General features: G+C 41.9%; 4 protein-coding genes across 9 annotated transcripts; 3 read left to right on the forward strand and 1 right to left on the reverse strand.

Annotated features, from left to right (window-relative positions):
- Positions 1-6,142: 6,142 nt before the first annotated feature.
- LOC106611039 (C-type lectin domain family 10 member A) lies at positions 6,143-8,303 on the forward strand. 2 transcript variants are annotated; one of them, XM_045723474.1, is made up of 6 exons: positions 6,143-6,401; positions 6,739-6,855; positions 7,014-7,307; positions 7,392-7,555; positions 7,774-7,913; positions 8,033-8,303. In XM_045723474.1, the coding sequence occupies exons 1-6, from the start codon at positions 6,320-6,322 to the stop codon at positions 8,196-8,198; spliced, it is 963 nt and encodes a 320-aa protein (XP_045579430.1). In that variant the 5' UTR covers positions 6,143-6,319; the 3' UTR covers positions 8,199-8,303. The 2 variants fall into 2 exon arrangements, with proteins under 2 accessions (XP_045579430.1, XP_014066336.2); XM_014210861.2 differs by having other exon boundaries at positions 7,044-7,307.
- Positions 8,304-8,502: 199 nt separating this feature from the next.
- On the forward strand, positions 8,503-10,965 carry LOC106611038 (C-type lectin domain family 4 member G). Of its 2 annotated transcripts, none has more exons than XM_014210858.2 (6): positions 8,503-8,737; positions 8,932-9,048; positions 9,120-9,413; positions 9,635-9,798; positions 10,350-10,489; positions 10,682-10,965. In XM_014210858.2, the coding sequence occupies exons 1-6, from the start codon at positions 8,611-8,613 to the stop codon at positions 10,863-10,865; spliced, it is 1,026 nt and encodes a 341-aa protein (XP_014066333.2). In that variant the 5' UTR covers positions 8,503-8,610; the 3' UTR covers positions 10,866-10,965. The 2 variants fall into 2 exon arrangements, with proteins under 2 accessions (XP_014066333.2, XP_014066335.2); XM_014210860.2 differs by having other exon boundaries at positions 9,150-9,413.
- A 71-nt stretch (positions 10,966-11,036) lies between these two features.
- LOC106611040 (C-type lectin 1) lies at positions 11,037-15,490 on the forward strand. Of its 2 annotated transcripts, XM_045723475.1 has the most exons (6): positions 11,112-11,372; positions 11,567-11,683; positions 11,785-12,353; positions 13,341-13,503; positions 14,377-14,512; positions 14,698-15,490. In XM_045723475.1, the coding sequence occupies exons 3-6, from the start codon at positions 12,327-12,329 to the stop codon at positions 14,822-14,824; spliced, it is 453 nt and encodes a 150-aa protein (XP_045579431.1). In that variant the 5' UTR covers positions 11,112-11,372; positions 11,567-11,683; positions 11,785-12,326; the 3' UTR covers positions 14,825-15,490. The 2 variants fall into 2 exon arrangements, with proteins under 2 accessions (XP_014066337.1, XP_045579431.1); XM_014210862.2 differs by lacking the exons at positions 11,785-12,353; positions 13,341-13,503 and having other exon boundaries at positions 11,037-11,372.
- On the reverse strand, positions 14,826-20,480 carry LOC106611037 (tetratricopeptide repeat protein 8). 3 transcript variants are annotated; one of them, XM_045723473.1, is made up of 14 exons: positions 20,211-20,473; positions 19,796-19,825; positions 19,479-19,599; positions 19,203-19,266; positions 18,764-19,013; positions 18,581-18,625; positions 18,270-18,355; positions 18,087-18,174; positions 17,720-17,830; positions 17,326-17,465; positions 16,978-17,152; positions 16,659-16,781; positions 16,280-16,363; positions 14,826-16,176 (listed from the first exon to the last, which is right to left on the reverse strand). In XM_045723473.1, the coding sequence occupies exons 1-14, from the start codon at positions 20,322-20,324 to the stop codon at positions 16,060-16,062; spliced, it is 1,548 nt and encodes a 515-aa protein (XP_045579429.1). In that variant the 5' UTR covers positions 20,325-20,473; the 3' UTR covers positions 14,826-16,059. The 3 variants fall into 3 exon arrangements, with proteins under 3 accessions (XP_045579429.1, XP_014066330.1, XP_014066331.1); XM_014210855.2 differs by lacking the exon at positions 19,796-19,825 and having other exon boundaries at positions 20,211-20,480; XM_014210856.2 differs by lacking the exon at positions 19,796-19,825 and having other exon boundaries at positions 19,479-19,626; positions 20,211-20,470.
- Positions 20,481-20,593: the final 113 nt, after the last annotated feature.

Raw genomic sequence — 20,593 nt, forward strand, 5'->3', positions numbered from 1 at the left:
GTGCCACAGCACAAGGAGTCCATCTTTTTCATTTCTATGCATTCACTAAAGACCCAGAAACACTCAAGTTACTTGTGCTTAGATCTGAATGGTGGTGCAGCGCAAACTCTGTGGGCAGAAGCAAACTTCATAAATCTTTATTTAGACTGCGTTTCTGTAGATCTCAGGGCGCATTAATACCCAACAAAATCTAACTGCACTGTCCAATTTACAGTATCTATTACAGTGAAAGAATACCATGCTATTGTTTGAGGAGAGTGCACGGTTATGAACTCGAAAATGTATTAATAAACCAATTAGGCACATTTGGGCAGTCTTGATACAACATTTTGAACAGAAATGCAATGGTTCATTGGATCAGTGTAAAACTTTGCACATACACTGCTGCCGTCTAGTGGCCAAAATCTAAATCCCTGGGGTGGAGCAATATATTATGGCCTTTCTCTTGCATTTCAAAGATTTTTTATTTTTTTTATTTTACCTTTATTTAACTAGGCAAGTCAGTTAAGAACAAATTCTTATTTTCAATGATGGCCTAGGAACACTGGGTTAACTGCCTTGTTCAGGGCCAGAACGATAGATTTTGACCTTGTCAGCTCGAGGATTCAGTCTTGTAACCTTTCGGTCACGGGTGAGCTCACCATTTATCTAAATATTTAAGTAAAACACTTTCTAGAAATCGAAAATAATCCGACGATGGGTAGTTTCTGCACGCCGCCATGCTTTATTTTCTCACAGAAACCAAAGATAATAAGAAAAGACAAGATGAGTTTGGTCTGTTTATAGTATGCATGTTGAATGGGTCTGTCGTCTACAATTGTTCATATTCCACCATTCAATTCTGGAAGTTCTCAATAAAATGAGTGAACCCTTACTCACCTCATTTTGTTATAACATCTTTGGACGTAAACCATACAAAAACAACACTAGACAATATGGAGCACAAAGCTTTTACAATCTCATCCTGGAATATACAAGGTCTGAGGTCATCTGCCTTTGGCCTAAAGAGCAGGAACACAGACTTCATCAAAGAAATTGGAAATACAGACATTGTCATCCTACAAGAAACATGGTTTAAAGAAGACGGACCCACTGGTTGCCATCTAGGCTACAGAGAGCTGGTAGTCCCATCCACCAAACTACCAGGTGTGAAACAGGGAAGAGACTATATGCTAATTTGGTATAGATCAGACCTAACCCACTCTATTAAATTTGTCAAAACAGGAACATTTTACATCTGGCTAGAAATGAATAAGGACATTTTCTCAACAGAGACAAATGGCCTCATGTGTGCTACCTATATCCCCCCAATAGAATCCCCATACTTTAACAATGACAGCTTCTCCATCCTATAGGGGGAGATCAACTATTTCCAGGCCCAGGGACATGTACTAGTCTGTGGCGACCTAAATGGCAGAACTGGACAAGAACCTGACACCCTTAGCACACAGGGGGACAAGCACCTACCTGGAGGGGACAGCATTCTCTCCCCCATATCCCCCACTAGGCACAATTATTTATTTATTTATTTTTATTTCACCTTTATTTAACCGGGTAGGCCAGTTGAGAACAAGTTCTCATTTACAACTGCGACCTGGCCAAGATAAAGCAAAGCAGTGCGACAAAAACAACAACACAGAGTTACACAAACAAACGTACAGTCAATAACACAAAATAAATGAAAAATAGAAAAATCTATGTACAGTGTGTGCAAATGTAGAAGAGTAGGGAGGTAGGCAATAAATAGGCCCTAGAGGCGAAAATAATAAAAATGTAGCATTAATACTGGAGTGATAGATGTGCAGATGATGATGTGCAAGTAGAGATACTGGGGCGCAAAAGAGCAAGAGGCTAAGTAATAATATGGGGATGAGGTAGTCGGGTGTGATATTTACAGATTGGCTGTGTACAGGTACAGTGATCTGTAAGCTGCTCAGACACCTGATGCTTAAAGTTAGAGAGGGAGATATAAGACTCCAGCTTCAGAGATGTTTGCAATTCGTTTCAGTCATTGACAGCAGAGAACTGGAAGGAAAGGCGGCCAAAGGAAGTGTTGGCTTTGGGGATGACCAACTATGACAACATAACCAACAGAAACGGGTCACAACTCCTGCAGCTCTGTCGCACGCTGGGTATGTACAGAGTCAAAGGTAGGCTTCGAGGGAACTCCTATGGTAGCTGCACATACAGCTAATCTCTTGGTAGTAGTACCGTAGACTACTTTATCACTGACCTCAACCCAATCACAGCAAAATCACACTACTTGAACAGAGCTTTACTCAATCAGGAGGCATCAAAGCCAAAGGAGCTGAATAATATTAAGAAATGCTATAGATGGAAGGAGAGTAGTGTGGAAATCTACCAAAACACAATTGGGCAACAACACATTCAATCCCTTCTAGACAATTACCTGGACAAAGTGTTTCACTGTAATAGTCAAGGTGTAAACCTGGCAGTAGAAAACCTAAGCAGTATAGTCTCTCAGCTTCCCTATCAAATAAAAAAAAATTCAAACAGAAAACTGAAGAAAATGAACAACAATGACAAATGGTTTGATGAAGAATGCAAAAACCTAAGAATGAAATTGAGAAACCTGTCCAACCAAAAGCATAGAGACCCACAAAACCTGAGTCTATGCCTTCACTATGGTGAATCACTAAAACAATACAGAAATACACTACGGAAAAAGAAGGAACAGCACGTCAGAAATCAGCTCAATGTAATTGAAGAATCCATAGACTCTAACCACTTCTGGAAAAATTGGAAAACACTAAACAACACAAAGAATTATCTATCCAAAATGGAGATGTATGGGCAAACCACTTTTCCAATCTTTTTGGCTCTATAACATAGAACAAACAGCAAAAACATATACATGATCAAATAGAATTCTTAGAATCAACTATTAAAGACTACCAGAACCCACTGGATTCTCCAATTACCTTGAATGAACTACAGTACAAAATAAAAACCCTCCAACCCAAAAAGGCCTGTGGTATTGATGGTATCCTCAATGAAATGATAAAATATAGAGACAACAAATTCCAATTGGTTACACTAAAACTCTTTAACATCATCCTTAGCTCTGGCATCTTCCCCAATATTTGGAACCAAGGACTGATCACCCCAATCCACAAAAGTGGAGACAAATTTGACCCCAACAACTACCGTGGGATATGTGTCAACAGCAACCTTGGGAAAATCCTCTGCATTATCATTAACAGCAGACTCGTACATTTCCTCAGTGAAAACAATGTACTGAGCAAATGTCAAATGTGGCTTTTTACCAAATTATCATACGACAGACCACGTATTCACCCTGCACACCCTAATTGACAAACAACAAACAAATGTGTTCCGGTCAGCCTCAGAGAACAACATCGACCTATACACTGACTCGGTGAGTGTGTTTTTAAAGAAGTGCATTGGAGTTGTTGTACCCACTGTGACTATTAAAACCTACCCTAACCAAAAACCATGGATGGATGGCGGCATTCACGCAAAACTGAAAGCGCGATCCACCGCATTTAACCATGGAAAGAGGTCTGGGAACATGGCTAAATATAAACAGTGTAGTTATTCCCTCCGCAAGGCAATCAAACAAGCGAAATGCCAGTACAGGGACAAGGTGGAGTCGCAATTCAACAGCTCAGACACGAGACGTATGTGGCAGGGTCTACAGGAAATCACGGACTACAAAAAGAAAACCAGCCACGTCACGGACACCGACGTCATGCTTCCAGACAAACTAAACACCTTCTTTGCCCGCTTTAAGGATAATACAGTGCCACCGTCACGGCCCGCTAACAGGGACTGCTCCCCACCCCCTCTCCTTCTCCGTGGCTGACGTGAGTAAAACATTTAAATGTGTTAACCCTCACAAGGCTGCTGGCCCAGACAGCATCCCTAGACGTGTCCTCAGAGCATGCGCAGATCAGCTGGCTGGTGTGTTCACGGACATATTCAATCACTCTCTATCCCAGTCTATTGTCCCCACATGCTTCAAGATGGCTACCATTGTTCCTGTACCCAAGAAGGCGAAGATAACTGAACTAAATGACTACCGCCCCGTAGCACTCACTTCTGTCATCATGAAGTGCTTTGAGAGACTAGTCAAGGATCATATCACCTACACCTTACCGGCCAAGGTAGACCCACTTCAGTTTGCATACCGCCCCAAGAAGTCCACAGACAACGCAATCGCCATCACACTGCATACTGCCCTATCCCATCTGGACAAAAGGAATACCTATGTAAGAATGCTGTTCATTGACTACAGCTCAGCATTCAACACCATAGTACCCTCCAAGCTCATCATCAAGCCAGAGGCCCTGGGTCTCAACCCCGCCCTGTGCAATTGGGTCCTGGACTTTCTGATGGGCCGCCCCCAGGTGGTGAAGGTAGGAAACAACATCTCCACTTCACTGACCCTCAACACTGGGGCCCCACAAGGGTGAGTGCTCAGCCCCCTCATGTACTCCCTGTTCACCCATGACTGCGTGGCCATGCACACCTCCAACTCAATCATCAAGTTTGCAGACAATACAACAGTAGTGGGCTTGATTACCAACAATGACGTGACAGCCTATAGGGAGGAGGTAAGGGTACTCGGAGTGTGGTATCAGGAAAACAACCTCTCACTCACGTCAACAAAGCAAAGGAGATGATCGTGGACTTCAGGAAACAGCAGAGGGAGCACCCTATCCACATCGAAGGGACAGCAGTGGAGAAGGTGGAAAGTTTTAAGTTCCTCGGTGTACACATCACAGACAAACTGAAATGGTCCACCCACACAGACAGTGTGGTGAAGAAGGCACAACAGCGCCTCTTCAACCTCAGGAGGCTGAAGAAATTTGGCTTGTCACCCAAAACCCTGACAAACTTTTACAGATGCACAATCGAGAGCATCCTGTCGGACTGTATCACAGCCTGGTATGACAACTGCACCACCCTCAACCGCAAGGCTCTCCAGAGGGTGGTCTGGTCTGCACAACGCATCACCGGGGGCAAACTACCTGTCCTCCATGACACCTAGAGCACCCGATGTCACAGAAAGGCCAAAAAGATTATCAAGGACATCAACCACCTGAGCCACTGGCTGTTCACACTGCTACCATCCAGAAGGCGAGGTCAGTACAGGTGCATCAAAGCTGGGACCAAGAGACTGAAAAACAGCTTCTATCTCAAGGCCATCAGACTGTTAACTAGCAATCACTAACTCAGAGAGGCTGCTGCCTACATTGAGACCCAATCACTGTCCACTTTAATAAATGGATCACTAGTCACTTTATACAATGCCACTCTAAATAATGCCACTTGAATAATGTTTACATAGCTTATATTACTCATATCACATGTATATACTATATTTTATACCATCTATTGCACCTTGCCTATGCCGCTCGGCCATCGCTCATCCATATACTTACATGTACATATTTTCATTCACCCCTTTAGATATGTGTGTATTAGGTAGTTGTTGGGGAATTGCTAGATTACCTGTTAGATATTATTGCACTGTCGGAACTAGAAGCACAAGCATTTCGCTACACTCTGCTAACCATGTGTATGTGACAAATACAATGTGATTTGATTTGATTTACCATACCGTACCTTTGATGCGCCCCAAAACCTTTGGAGCGCTAGTGGGTGCGTGATATTGTTGTTTCTGGCTCATTAACATATTTTGAGTTGTGCCTTGTAAGAGGCCATATTTGTTGCACCCATTAATGAGAATGCTGTACTTATTTAACCCCTATGTGGTTATAGTGCCCCATCAATTTAAAATATATAGGAGACAGATTGGAGAGGTAGGAAGTCTTAAACCTTAAATGGTTGAGCATTTTGCCATGTCCTTTTGGTCTGTTTTTCACTGTAGTTGCTGCCAGTTTGGAAGCCTTTGTTATGGCCTCTAGAAGTGCAAGTGATATAAAACACCAAGTATTAATTCATATGCTTTAATGTTTGTAAACATTTTACCTAGCAGCCAACCTGCTTGCAACAGTCCTGTGTGTCACTACACAGTACTTGCTTTGATACCGTATTTATATTACAGTAGGTGTGTTTTAATATGAAATATAGAGTTTTACTTGCCAACGAGCTGCCTATAAGCTACTGTCAAAATCACGGTAACCCCTTTCTACGATCACTGTATCACTGAAGTCAATCCACAAATAGACACGCACACACACTCACGCACACACACACACAGAAACAAGCACACACACTATATTGACACAGTCCAGTGTTTGAACAAACTCCACAGAGAGATACGACCATCCCCACTGACTGGAACATTTTTAACAAGGCAGGCAATTCAATGGAGAATTACGAGAAATATACCGAAAATGGGTTCGACACAGATGAAGCTCCCTTCTATCATAGCCAAGACCAGAAACCAGGTACCTTAAACAAATACATTTTTCTAGTATAAACTAATAGGATTTAGATATTAAGTCAATGTGTTAACCATTTTCTTCTGCTTATTGTGACTGTACATTTTTGTTTTAGTATGTTTTTGAATTGGCTTTTAAAAAGCTCTTTGAGACAATGTGACCTTTGACACTGCCCACCTCTAAAAGTGTAACCCTGATCCAGTTTGTGCAAATCATACATTTTAGTAAGCTGTCTAGAATGTTTCACTGAAATCGTTCAGTGAAAACATTACTATCTTGTGGACTGTTTATAACTTGTTTATAACCTCTACACTCTGATACTGACGGAAATTATCCCTTTCAGAATCCACATTCACAGTAAGAGATGGGCCCAGTTTTCCGCATTACCGATTGGTTACAATATGTTTGGGGCCACTTAGTGCTCTTCTACTGGTTGTTGCCATTGTCCTGGGAGTATACTGTGAGTATAACCATGTCCAAAGATAAGTCTCAACACTAAGTATAGTAATCTCTCACTCTCAATGTACATGTCAATGCAGCATGCATGTCCTTTTGTTTACAAAGAAAAAATTTAAACGTACTACTTTGTTCATGAAAGGTGTTTTTTTTTCTCCCTAGTGATATTGGGTCCCTCTTTGATCCCCACAGGTAATAAAGTCAGTGAGAGTCATCTTCCACTATATCAGAATTTGACACAGATCAGCAGTGAGCTGGAGCAACTCAGAGCCGTCCGGAACAATGTGATTCATGCTAAAGAGGAGGCCCAGAGAAAGTTACACAGAGAGCTCACTAGCCTCCACCAACTAGAGATAGCATTACAGCAACAGACGACCAGCAACGATAACTTTCAGGCGCAGATTGAGAGCCTTCGCAAGGACAAGCCGCAGCTGCAGTCCCAAATATCTTCGCTTGGTGAGATAACTTATTGTGAGACACCTAATTTAGAATTTGATCTACTGACTAGTAAAAAAACAAACATCCAATGTGTCTTTACAGAGATAAGCTGTGGCCTATGTTTGCCAGGATGGGATCTGCTAAACTCAACATGTTACTACTTTGCCATTTCTGATGCCATTGAGTCTAGAAGCTGGGGAGAGGCCAGAAAAGAATGTTTAAGTTATGGAGCTGACCTGGTTGTGGTAGATAGCTGGGAGAAGCAGGTAAGACATGGACCGTCAGTGTGGATCTTGTTCCTGTAACTGGGAGTGTGATGTTTATTATCATATTTTGTGTGACTCTGAGGGCATTGTAGTGGGACAGTGAGTACTGTTCCAAACTTGGCATTATTAATAATTTAACGGACCTAGTTCACCAGCTTGTCTGTGCATGACTCTCTCTCTTTCTCTGTGTTTGTCTCTGTGTGTGTGTGTTTTCTCAGGAGTTTATGAGTAAGGTGATACAAGCATTAAGATACAGTTCAATAGTCAGGTACAACACAGGGTTCTGGATTGGATTGAAGGAGGAAGAGGATATAGAGGGGACCTGGACATGGCTTGATGGGACTGAGCTGACTCAGGGGTAAGCACTGCACAAGTTAATGGAATTGGTTTGTTCAGTAGCTAGTGTTACCATTGACTAGTACTACTGTCTTATTACCTATTACGTAGTCTAAAAATTAACCTTGACCTTTGTTCCAGGTACTGGGCAGATGGGGAGCCGAATGACGATAAGAAAGCCGAGGACTGTGCAGCCATTTACTCCAAAACACATCCCAGGAAGACTTGGAACGATGCCCCATGTACACATGCACTGAAATGGATATGTGAAATGAAAGCAAGGGCAGCCCAGGAATTAAAGTTGTAATAATTTGTCTCATGAGTGTTGCCATTTGCAAAGACATTACATGTTAAATTAAAATGTTTATAACAAAAGTAAATTAAATTAATATTGGGCAATTATAATACATCACTGGTTGTTTCGGGATCTTTCTGTCACACACACACACACACACACACACACACACACACACACACACACACACACACACACACACACACACACACACACACACACACACACACACACATACACACACACACACACACGCACACAAACACAAACAAACACTCCTCCCTCCACTCAAACCACCAATGGCTTCACAGTATTCACATGAAGCATTGACATAGGGCAATGACTAAACAAATCCTCCACAGGCAGAGAGAATGAGTAAACCATTGTTTTATTCAATATTGGCAGACAGCAGACAGACAAGTCAATGGAGAATTCTGACATATCAAAAAATGTGTTTAAAGGATTCAAGGGAACATATAATGAGCTGATATGTCAGGATGATTTCAGCACAGATGGACATCCTCTCCATAACAGACAAGACCAACAACAAGGTACCGTAAGGAGAACGTGACCTTTTTCAGAAAATCAAGAGAAAATCTGCTCTCCTATAAAATATCAATCCAGGAGCTTGGTGACAGATTGTAGATTTGAGAATGAAATTCTGAATACGGGTATGTCACAAAAATCCTGTGGATTAACCCAAATATTATTGCGGTAATACTTGATAAAATTGTCTCTTGTCCAGTGTTCATGTTCATGGTGAGAGATGGGCAGAGTTTTCGATTCTACCGATTGGTTGCAGTGAGTCTGGGCATGCTCAGTGCTCTTCTACTGGTCGTTGACATTGGTCTGGGGGTCCAATGTGAGTAGTGTCCTTTATCATTTCACTCTGCTTTAAATAATGAATTGAATAATTCTGTCCTCTTCCTCTAGTGATGTTAGGTCTCTCTTTGGTCCCCACAGACAGCAAAGTCAGTGAGAAGTATGGTCCACTATATCAGAACTTGACATATATCAGCAGTGAGCTGGAGCAACTCAGAGCCACCCACAGTAATATGATCCATGCTAAAGAGGAGGCCTTGACAATGTTGCAGAAAGAGCTCCAAAAGGTGAACAAAACCAGCAGGCAGCTCGGGAGTGCCAAACACACCGGCATGGAGTTACAGAGGCAGGTTGAAAGCCTTCAGGAACAGAAGGTGGCATTGCAGTCCCGGGTCACTGAAGTTGGTGAGACTTTTGGGACTCAGTCTTTTGTATGCTATGCAATGTTGTATGTAGAACCGACATTGATTCATTTATTATTGGTAGATGTTCATAACAAAATAATTGCTTTGATAATATCCCAATCTGGAGATCTGAAACAGCAGTGCATGCTTATATGGGGGCCTTCATTTGTCACGTTACAACAAAAGTAATGTTTCAATGTTTTCCATCTCATTTTATAACAGTGGAAAGCTGTGGCCGTTGTTTGCCAGGATGGACATTGCTCAACTCGTTGTGTTACTACTTTCCCTTGTCTAACTCCATTCCTCTGAAAACGTGGGACAGAAGCAGAGATTACTGCATTAAAAAAGGAGCTGACCTGGCAATAATAGATAGTGACGAGAAGCAGGTAAGTTATTTGGATATATTCCATATTTCTCCCAAGAGGCGCAGCGGTCTAAGGCACTGCATCTCAGTGCAAGACGTGTCACTGCAGTACCTGATTCAAATCCAGGCTGCATCACATCTGGCTGTGATCGGGAGTCCCATAGGGCGGCGCACAATTGGCCCAGCGTCGTCTGGGTTTGGCCGGGGTAGGCCGTCATTGTAAATAAGAATTGGTTCTTAACTGACTTGCCTAGTTAAATAAAGGTTAATATATATTTATATATATATATATATATATATATATATATATATATAAATTTAAATATGGTGTAACTTCCACAATGTGTTAAAGAAAATATACAGTACATACCAGGTTAGCATAGAATGAGTAGAACATTCTAGCATTCTCATCAGTTCTATGGAATGTCCCTCTAAGTGGAATTATGTTAATGCGCCACTCCATGGAATAGACCCCTTTACATGGTAAAGGTTTGACCACTATCTCACTCTCTCTCTCTCTCTCTTTCTCTCTCTGTATGTGTGGTGTGTGTGTGTGTGTGTGTGTCTGCTCAGGATTTTATCAATAAGGCAATACAAGCATTAAGATACAGCTCAGGATCCTGGCACCTAACAGGGTTCTGGATTGGACTGAAGGAGGAAGAGGATACAGAGGGGACCTGGACATGGCTTGATGGGACTGAACTGACTCAGGGGTAAGAGCTGCACAAGTTATTGGAATTGGTTTGTTTAGTAGCGAGTATTACCATTGACTATTACTACTGTCCTATTACCTATTAATTATATCAGAGCCATGTAGATTTGATTAACATACGTTTAACCTATCTGCTGTGGCACGGTATGGAGATAGACAAATGATCTAAAAATGAGCATGACCTTTGTTCAAGATACTGGGCAGATGGGGAGCCTAACGACGATATGAATAACGAGGACTGTGCAGCCATTTACTCCAAAAACCATCCAAAGGCGACTTGGGATGCCATGAAGACTTGGAACGATGCCCCATGTAGATATGCACTGAAATGGATATGTGAAATGAAAGCAAAGGCAGCCCAGGAATTAAAGTTGTAATAATTTGTCCCATGAGTGTTGCCATTTGCAAAGACACTACATGTTAAATGAAAATGTTTAACAAAAGTAAATTAAATGAATATTGGGCAGTTATAATATATCACTGGTTGTTTGAGGATATTTCTGTCTCTCTCACACACACACAGACACACACAGACACACACCCACACACACACACACACACACACACACACACACACACACACACACACACACACACACAAACAAACACTCCTCCCTCCACTCAAACCACCAATGGCTTCACAGTATTCACATGAAGCACTGACATAGGGCAATGACTAAACAAATCCTCCACAGGCAGAGAGAATGAGTAAACCATTGTTTTATTCAATATTGGCAGACAGCAGACAGACAAGTCAATGGAGAATTCTGACATATCAAAAAATGTGTTTAAAGGATTCAAGGGAACATATAATGAGCTGATATGTCAGGATGATTTCAGCACAGATGGACATCCTCTCCATAACAGACAAGACCAACAACAAGGTACCGTAAGGAGAACGTGACCTTTTTCAGAAAATCAAGAGAAAATCTGCTCTCCTATAAAATATCAATCCAGGAGCTTGGTGACAGATTGTAGATTTGAGAATGAAATTCTGAATACGGGTATGTCACAAAAATCCTGTGGATTAACCCAAATATTATTGCGGTAATACTTGATAAAATTGTCTCTTGTCCAGTGTTCATGTTCATGGTGAGAGATGGGCAGAGTTTTCGATTCTACCGATTGGTTGCAGTGAGTCTGGGCATGCTCAGTGCTCTTCTACTGGTCGTTGACATTGGTCTGGGGGTCCAATGTGAGTAGTGTCCTTTATCATTTCACTCTGCTTTAAATAATGAATTGAATAATTCTGTCCTCTTCCTCTAGTGATGTTAGGTCTCTCTTTGGTCCCCACAGACAGCAAAGTCAGTGAGAAGTATGGTCCACTATATCAGAACTTGACACATATCAGCAGTGAGCTGGAGCAACTCAGAGCCACCCACAGTAATATGATCCATGCCAAAGAGGAGGTCCTGACAGGTTGCAACCTGGTCTCAGAGCATTTCATACTATTCTGTATGTAAATCTGAAACATCCCATATAGTTTGATATGTTACATTTCGTATGGTATTGTAATGACCTAACTAGATCATAAAGGAACAATTGTCCAGACAGAGGATTGAGTTTAAGAATTTACGGTTTATTAACCCAACTTCACACAGGCTACTGTTTGGCCGTAGCCCACGCCAAATAAACGAAGGATACCCCTATAAAACAACCGTGACCTTCTCTTGTGAAGGCCAGACGTAAGAGAGAGAACAATGGCTAAACCCGGTCTTAACTTCCAATGCTCCATCCCCTGCCCAACCCCCCTGCACGCCACTCCGCCAACCACCAGGACGCCCGGTATCAGAACATTCCAGGCATTCCTGTGATTGGCAGATAGCAAGTTGATTGGCATGGCGGACCCTGCGAACACTGTGCTGGTAAGTACAACACAACCAACTAATAGCCTAACACATAGCTGTCTGTGCGGGTCGCTACAGTATGTATTATTTTGTGGATGTTCATCATCCATTTTGCATGATATGTTACAAATTACAATTCTTATATGTTACGAATGTAAAAAAAATGTACAATGTTATGGATTTTCTAAATGTGCAATATGTTACGAATTTGCTAAATGTATGGTACACTGTATGTTACAAATTCTAGCTAGGTGGCTAATTGTAGCAACTCACTAACGTTAGCTAGGCTAGGGCTTAGGGTTTATGGTTAAAGGGTTAAGGTTAGGGGAAGGGTTAGCTAAAAGGGTTAAGGTTAGGGGAAGGGTTAGCTAAAAGGGTTAAGGTTAGGGAAAGGGTTAGCTAAAAGGATTAAGGTTTGGGGAAGGGTTAAGGTTAGGGGAAGGGTTAGCTAAAAGGGTTATGGTTAGGGGAAGGGTTAGCTAAAAGGGTTAAGGTTAGGGGAAGGGTTAGCTAAAAGGGTTAAGGTTAGAGGAAGGGTTAGCTAAAAGGGTTAAGGTTAGGGAAAGGGTTAGCTAAAAGGGTTAAGGTTAGGGAAAGGGTTAGCTAAAAGGGTTAAGGTTAGGCGAATGGTTAGCTAAAAGGGTTAAGGTTAGGGGAAGGGTTAAGGTTAGGGTTAGGGAAAGGGTTAGCTAAAAGGGTTAAGGTTAGGGGAAGGGTTAGCTAAAAGGGTTAAGGTTAGAGGAAGGGTTAGCTAAAAGGGTTAAGGTTAGAGGAAGGGTTAGCTAAAAGGGTTAAGGTTAGAGGAAGGGTTAGCTAACATGCTAAGTAGTTGCAAAGTTGTCCGTCATGAGATTCAAACTTGCAACTTATGGCTTGCTAGATGTTCGCGTTATCCACCCACCTCGATCAACCATCCTCCTTTCGTTTTTGCCTTAAGTAACCATCTGTCTTATGTAACCATGCAAAATTTAACATATCATACTAAATGGAGTGCCCTGGTTTTAGGTACAGAATACAAAATGCTCTGAGACCAGGTTGCGAGAGCTCCAAAAGGTGAACAAAACCAGCAGGCAGCTAGGGAGTGCCAAACACACCGGCATGGAGTTACAGAGGCAGGTTGAAAGCCTTCAGGAACAGGTGGCATTGCAGTCCAGCGCCACTGAAGTTGGTGAGACTTTTGGGACTCAGTCTTTTGTATGCTATGCAATGTTGTATGTAGAACAGACATTGATGAATGTAAATTCTTAGTAAATCTTTAGGAGTCGATTGACTTGTCTGTTTAAGCTAGAGATATGTTTTTTTGTATGGGGTGAGTCTCAATCCACCGCTAACGCCTATGTCGGCCTTCCGCACCTGCGATGGAAAGTGGCAGATCTACAGCGCTGTTTGCCAGACCAGGAGACATCCCAAAACTCGGTCTTCTCACAAAAACGACATGGTTTGCCCTACAAACTAATATGACCACACTATGGAAAGGGGAGACTCTCACGAGGGTCTTCTCCACAAGTGTTGTCTGAAAGTAACCCAGTACCAGTTAAACAAATTCATGAAAGTATGGAAGTGGTTTTGTGCCAACAAAAAAAAAGGGTTTTGTGTCCCCAAAACATATATATACAGTATTTCCTGAGCTTTCGTATATATCTCCTAGATATGACACACTTCAAAACCTTATTCCTTATGATTTATTCTTTGACTGTTTTTCCATTTATATATATATATATATACATATATATATATATATATATATATATTTTTATAACTACAGGGGTCCTAAAATTCTAAATCAAATAGCTAAATGATCCACGGTATGACCATGTCAAAACAATTCCATATGTTAGCTTAGTAGAACCCCCTCCCCCAACATTTCCATCAGTTCTATGCAATGTGTCTCTATGTGGAATGCTGTAAGTGCCCTACTCCATGGAGTAGGGCCCTTTACATTGTAATGGTTTGAGAGCACTATAAGAGAAAGATTGTCCAAAATTCAGTTACCACTGATTAAATAAGCTTCTTTCCTGCCTTGTTGTGTTTGTTTGCTCAGGCATTCATAAGTTGATGCACACAGTGCAGTTTAACTCCGAACCCATGCACATAAAAGGGTTCTGGATAGGACTGAAGGAGGAAGAGGATACAGAGGGGACCTGGACATGGCTTGATGGGACTGATCTGACTCAGGGGTAAGAGCTGCACAAGTTAATGGACTGGATACAGGTTTAATCATGTATGATCTTCTATGTATTTGTATAGACCAACATGTTAAGCAGTTCTTGGTTAAATGTTTCCACTGCCTGTGACACTGTACCATTATCCTTCAGGATAATACCAGAATGTCTAGAAAGTAACCTTTAACTTGGTTTAAAAGGTACTGGGAAGATGGAGAGCCCAATGACCACTATGGAATGGAGGACTTTGCGGCCATCAAAATAAATCCCATGAAGTTCTGGAATGATGCTACTTGTACAAGTGAAATGCAATCAAGGAAGGCTTAGAAAATGTCCATTATTTCATTAAGGAAATACATACATTGAAAATAATAGGCATTGGAATCAAATGTAAATTGAAGTTGTACATAGCATAAGATTGTATCTGTTGAAATAAATTGTCATATTGTAAAGTTAAACACATAGAAATTAATATGAGTTCTGTATCTTTTTGATTGTAACGAGTAATCAATCAAAAACAAACAAGACAGACTACAAATTGTTGTCACATCTGCTCCTGCCACGTCCTCTAGTGCTCATCCGGTGTCTCCTTGACCTGCCGCCACTCCCCCAGTGCTCTCTCCCTGTGTGTGATTGTGTGGGCGGAGACAGGTGTGCTGGAGTCAGAGCAGATCCCCACCAGCTGCAACCTGTTTCATAATCAAGACCTCTACAAATACTCAGTCCTGCCTCTTCCTCACTGCCAGATCCTAATCTCTGTTAATTCTGCCTGCTCTGACTCTGGTCCCTGTCTCCAGTCCAACGTCTCGTCATCCTGCTACTCTGTCCTGGATTCCCCACTCTACTACTCCCTTGGATTCCCCACTGGACCTGCTCACCCTGTCTCAAACCCTCTCGCTCCAGCCTCAGCATTTGGTTTCCAGCAACCTGCCCGAGCTTCCCCTGACCTGCACTCCATCTCCCCGTGTTTCAATAAATACCCTGGTTACTTCATCCCAGTCTCCTTGTCTGAGTCTGCTCTTGGGTTCCCCTGTTCCACTCCGCGTAACAATTGTGACAAGAGGAATGGTAGTATAAAAATACATCTGAATACACTATAAAAAGATAGCAGTATAAATACATTTACTATAAATATTTGTTTCTTCCATGTTCATACTTTACTATGTACATTTACTAATCAGTGCTTAAAAGTACCTTACACTATTCTACAAGCCTGTGAACCAACCAGTGAAGAGAAAAATAAGCACATAAAACACTTAAATTACAACTAATAAGACCTACATTGGGCTAGGCAGTTGTAAACTACTGTTTTACAATAATGTCTGTGCAGTGAGTTGCCCAAGCCAGATTGCCCTTGGTATCATTTAGCCTGTATAGTGTCACCATCAAGTAACAGTTGTGTCCCTGCAGGAAAAATATTTGTCTGTAGATCGTGAAGACGTCTAACCATTACATGAGGAGGCCAGTCACTGTTGTTTAATAGCAGCACTCTATGACAAGTGAGTAAGTGAGCTATCGCACAGGCAGACTGGACTTTCAGGTCAGGTGTGTTGGTCAGTAGCTCACAGCACAGCAAAGTGCTGGCGCAGGTGTTTCAGGATCTGTTGGGTATCTACATGCTCAGGGAAGGCATCCTCCGACCTCTGGGCTGCCGTGTAGCTACTCTGCAGATCTCCAATCTGGACACAGCAGAAGACAACAGCACATCAATTAATATGATCCCTGCAGGCTGCATGTCAATAGTTAAATAGATTAAAAAGTGCTGATGAAGTGTCACGTTACCTTGTCTGACAGAGTGGAGTAGTTAAAGTGTGGTTCATACATGTGAGGGGCGAGTGATGCAGCGGTCTGGAGGAAAGCTTTGGACTGTGAGGAAAAGGAGGAAATCAAAAACAACCATTCTGAATTAGACTCTATACCAAAACATCATAAACAGTTGACTACTGTAGAGGCTCCTAAAGACTAATTACATAATGTGTTCTACTATATGGAAAATAACCACTTGGTATAACGCCTTAGAAGAACAAGCCTGGAAGAAGCTTACACCAGTTGGAAAGAAGGTATGCAATTTACAACAGATTTACTCTCTCAATTCTCTTAACAAAACTAACATTTGATCAATATGATATATTTGAAGATCTAGAAACCCCAGTTCATTCACCTGCTCAATGTGTCCCCTGCGTAGCTCCAGCACAGCCAGGTTATTATAGGCCTCAGCATGGTCGTTGTTGAAGGCCAAGGCCAGTTTAAAACACTGGGATGCCAGAGTCAGGTCTCCTATTCCCTGTGGAGAGAAACATAAGATGCACGTAACATAAACAGAAACGTGAAGAAGTGATAGCATGCTATATGTTCAAAGCACGCAGCCAGAGTTTGGATCCTGTCCAAGAGAAACCAGTTGGCATACAGAAGAGGGTGCTGTAGAGTAACTTCATGCAGTAACAATAACATCTGTGTGTGCTAAGCTAACGCTAACGCACCACAGCTACGTGTCCAATGTTGTACCAGACGTCAGCCTGCTCCTCATCGTTGGCCACTAGGGCCAGAGCCCTCTCGAAGGAGGAGAGGGTCATGTCATACTGCTGGGCATAGAAGCAGCACAGTCCAAGGTTGTTGTACAGCTGGCAATTATATACTCCCATCTGCAGCAGCCGTCTACAGGAAAGGAGGGTTAGAGGGGAAAACAACTGTAAAATCAACGCAACCACACAAGGCATGTGTATCCACTGACATGATCAACATTCTTTAATATCACACTGGCATAGCCGTAATAATCAGAGTAAAATGAGGGAATTAAAGGCAGTGGTATGTGTGTGTGTGTGACTAACCTATAAAAGCGCAGTGCGATCTCAGGCTGGTCCGTGTAGAAGTGATTGCTGCCTATGCAGGCGATAGCCTCAACGTGAGTGTTGTCCTGCTTCAGGACGTCTTTGTAGTACTCTGTGGCTGAGGTGATGTTATTCATCTCCTGTGAGAGACGCAGATAACAGATACTATTAAATACAGATTTTGGACCTCCTGATCAACCTGCATCTGTTCTCTCAATTGACAGTAGAATTATTCAATAGCTACTAGAGATGCAAAACAATTAGGCTCTAAATTCCAGGGCAATCAGCTGATCATTTCAGATTACACATCTGACATGCCGATTTCAACCGGTTTCTTTAAGCAAGAGAACGCTTCACAAACAAACAACAACAAAAAAGGAATCATGTCACGTGCCTCGTGAATGCGAGCAATTCCTGTTAAGAGAGTGACCTCCCCAGGGAAGTGGTCCAGACCTTGCTTGAAGAGGTTCAGTGCAGTTATAGGCTGATCAAGCCGCTGATAGACCTGTTTTAGCGGCAAAACAGAACAAAAAGTATTTTTCTATAATTTGTGACAAATATAGGGCAGTAGATCGATGTATAAAAAACAAAAACCTATTTGGACTTATAGAAACAACTCGCCGTTGAGTGACGCACCACGTGCTATCTGCTACGGAGAAGCCTCGTGTCATGGTTAATCCATTCTGTATACACAGTGGTTTTACACTTGTAGTTACACAGTATTTACAGTGTTAGGGACATTGTAGGTTGTATGCTGTTACCTTGGCCAGATACAGGTATGTGTCCACCACCTCCTGGTGATTGAGAGCAGATCGGAACTGTTTTTCTGATTCCCGGTGTAAACCAAGTCTGTCAATGAAAACAGTCACAATGTAGTAGAATTGTAGTGGTAATATAGTATAATAACAGTTGTATGAGATCTAAGTAATTATCTAAAGCTTTACCTGTAGTAGCATTTCCCCAGCTGGACTTTCCACCACCAGTCTTTGAACTGAGCATTCTCAGTGGCCAGAGCAGCCAGGTCTAAAGCCTGTACACAAACAAAAAAAGGTACAAATGCCTTTAGAGTGAAACTTACAAATAAAAACAACATGGGAAGCCAAAGATATACACTAATATTGAGTGGATTTAACAAGTGACACCAAACAGGTGATCCTAGCTTTCATCTTGATTCACCTGGTCAGTCTATGTCATGGAAAGAGCAGGTGTTCCTAATGTTTTGTAAACTCAGTGTATATCTGTATTGGCAACTCACATTTTTAACATCATTTTCATGATGAAAGATGTACTCAAATAAGGTCTGGGGGCAGAAAAAAAAACACAGAAATTTTTAGAACATGTATTGAACCCGAATAACCCAAATAAATACAAGTACAATGACAAAAATATTTTTGGAGATACCATGTTCATTGCATTACATTGATAAAAATACTCTTACCTTGGATAAATTGGGCTTCTGGGCATATTTAGCTAAGTTGAGTCTAGATAAGTTTATAAATGGTCCCTCAGGATTGGTCAACATGGAGGCTGTTCCCAGCCGGACAAATCTCCCAGACGCACTAGTGACAGGACGGGCAGTGTGTGCCGTGCGAGGGGTCCTGATGGCTTGTTCCATCGTCCCTGGTCTGCCAGACTGGGTACTGGGCCTCACAAAGCCTGTGATAGGACGTCCCGATTGGGTCATGGGCCTAGATTCAGGACAAAAAAGCTCAGTTCAGATTCAGAACTAATCTGATGCTTTTCAAGGAACATAATGCTCCCCACGACTCAATGTCAGAAACATTGTTACAGTAATTACACAATTTCAGTAGGGGAAATGCCTTGGGATACTTACCTAACACATACAAGATAGTTGTGAATTCTAAAATGTCACATACCTGATGGCTGGAGTAGGTCCACCGCCATGGCTTGTTCCTGGAAGCCTCAGTGATGTCCCAGGGCCTGAAAGAAAGCTTCATTACAGTACATTCAAAGAGCTGAGAACATTTTGGACAGATTTTACCAGATCAGAATGGTTATATATTTTTGTGATTGAGACAGACTTTGAGATTCAGTAGGCTGTACTGTGGGCATGGTCAAGAGTTTTTCCTGACCATTTGGCCTGACCAGGAAAAACTCTTGGCCCTCTGGGACAGTTCAGAGTTCAGACTTACGAGCAACCTGAGCGATGGAGCTCTCATCCAGCAACATCTCAGCGATCCCCTCCTGGTCCACCTCCACCTCATCAATGTACACCATCTCTGTCAGAGCACGGGTCTTCAGACTCCATGCAGCCTGTCAAAGAAGTAACAGGTGTTTAACCTGTTTAGAAGGCATATTTACAGTGAGTCAGATTTTATTTTACAATGTGATGTTACAAGGTATGGAACTCCAGTACAGATGTACTACAGATATTTCATTAATTTAGCTATCCATTCTATTTGTATGTCAACATGCCAGGTTAGAATCAGCATGGCAAGAAAGAGGTTACCTCAGAGATATATGATGAGGAGTCAGGTTCCTTTTAATACAGCAGTGAGTGAAATTATGAGAGAAGAGGTGAATACAGATTTGATGCATGCATTATAGAAAGCACATTTCAAGAAAAATGATTAACTAGATGAACTAAAAGTGAAATGAAATTGACGGCTAATGTCTAAATTTGCCAGATATGATTGCTAGGCTAGCTAGCTAGTTAACAAGTAGTTTTTTTCTTGCAGCCAATACTACCTAGCTAGCTAACAATGTGCTAGCAAAACAGCTAGCTAGCCAGCAAGCAAGCAATGGCAGATTTTGCAAGCATACTATCAACATTAGCTTGCTACTGCTAGCTAAATTGGATTAATGCTTGGAGCTGGCTAGCAGAGCTAAAATAACTATATATAGCAAGTTTAGCTTATAATTACCTGGTCGTATGGACTGTCCTCCAATATCTTCGAACAAATATTGGAACATGGTTGGAACTTCCGTCTTCTAAAGTAGCTCCATGCAAGAAACAAGGGATCCATAGGTATCTCCATTTTGTCTTATTTGCTTGTGGTGCTAAAATAAATGAAGAGGTAGCTAGCTAGGTAAATTAGAGTTTAGATATCAACACAAAGCTTGTTGCTTAAGCAGCAAGTGTCCTGTCACTCCCAGCAACGGAGGAGAGGGGAGGTCCTTTTGTATGTGCACTTGATTGAGCTCGCTCAGCATGCCGGAGCGGATGGCGGTGTGCACTGGCACTGCTTTTAGGACCATCCCATCCATTATAGTACGAACTCTTCCCACCCGGTACATTGATTTTTTG

The sequence above is a fragment of the Salmo salar genome, chromosome ssa09 (assembly GCF_905237065.1).
Source record: "Salmo salar chromosome ssa09, Ssal_v3.1, whole genome shotgun sequence".
In the NCBI taxonomy this organism is placed as follows: Eukaryota; Metazoa; Chordata; class Actinopteri; order Salmoniformes; family Salmonidae; genus Salmo; species Salmo salar.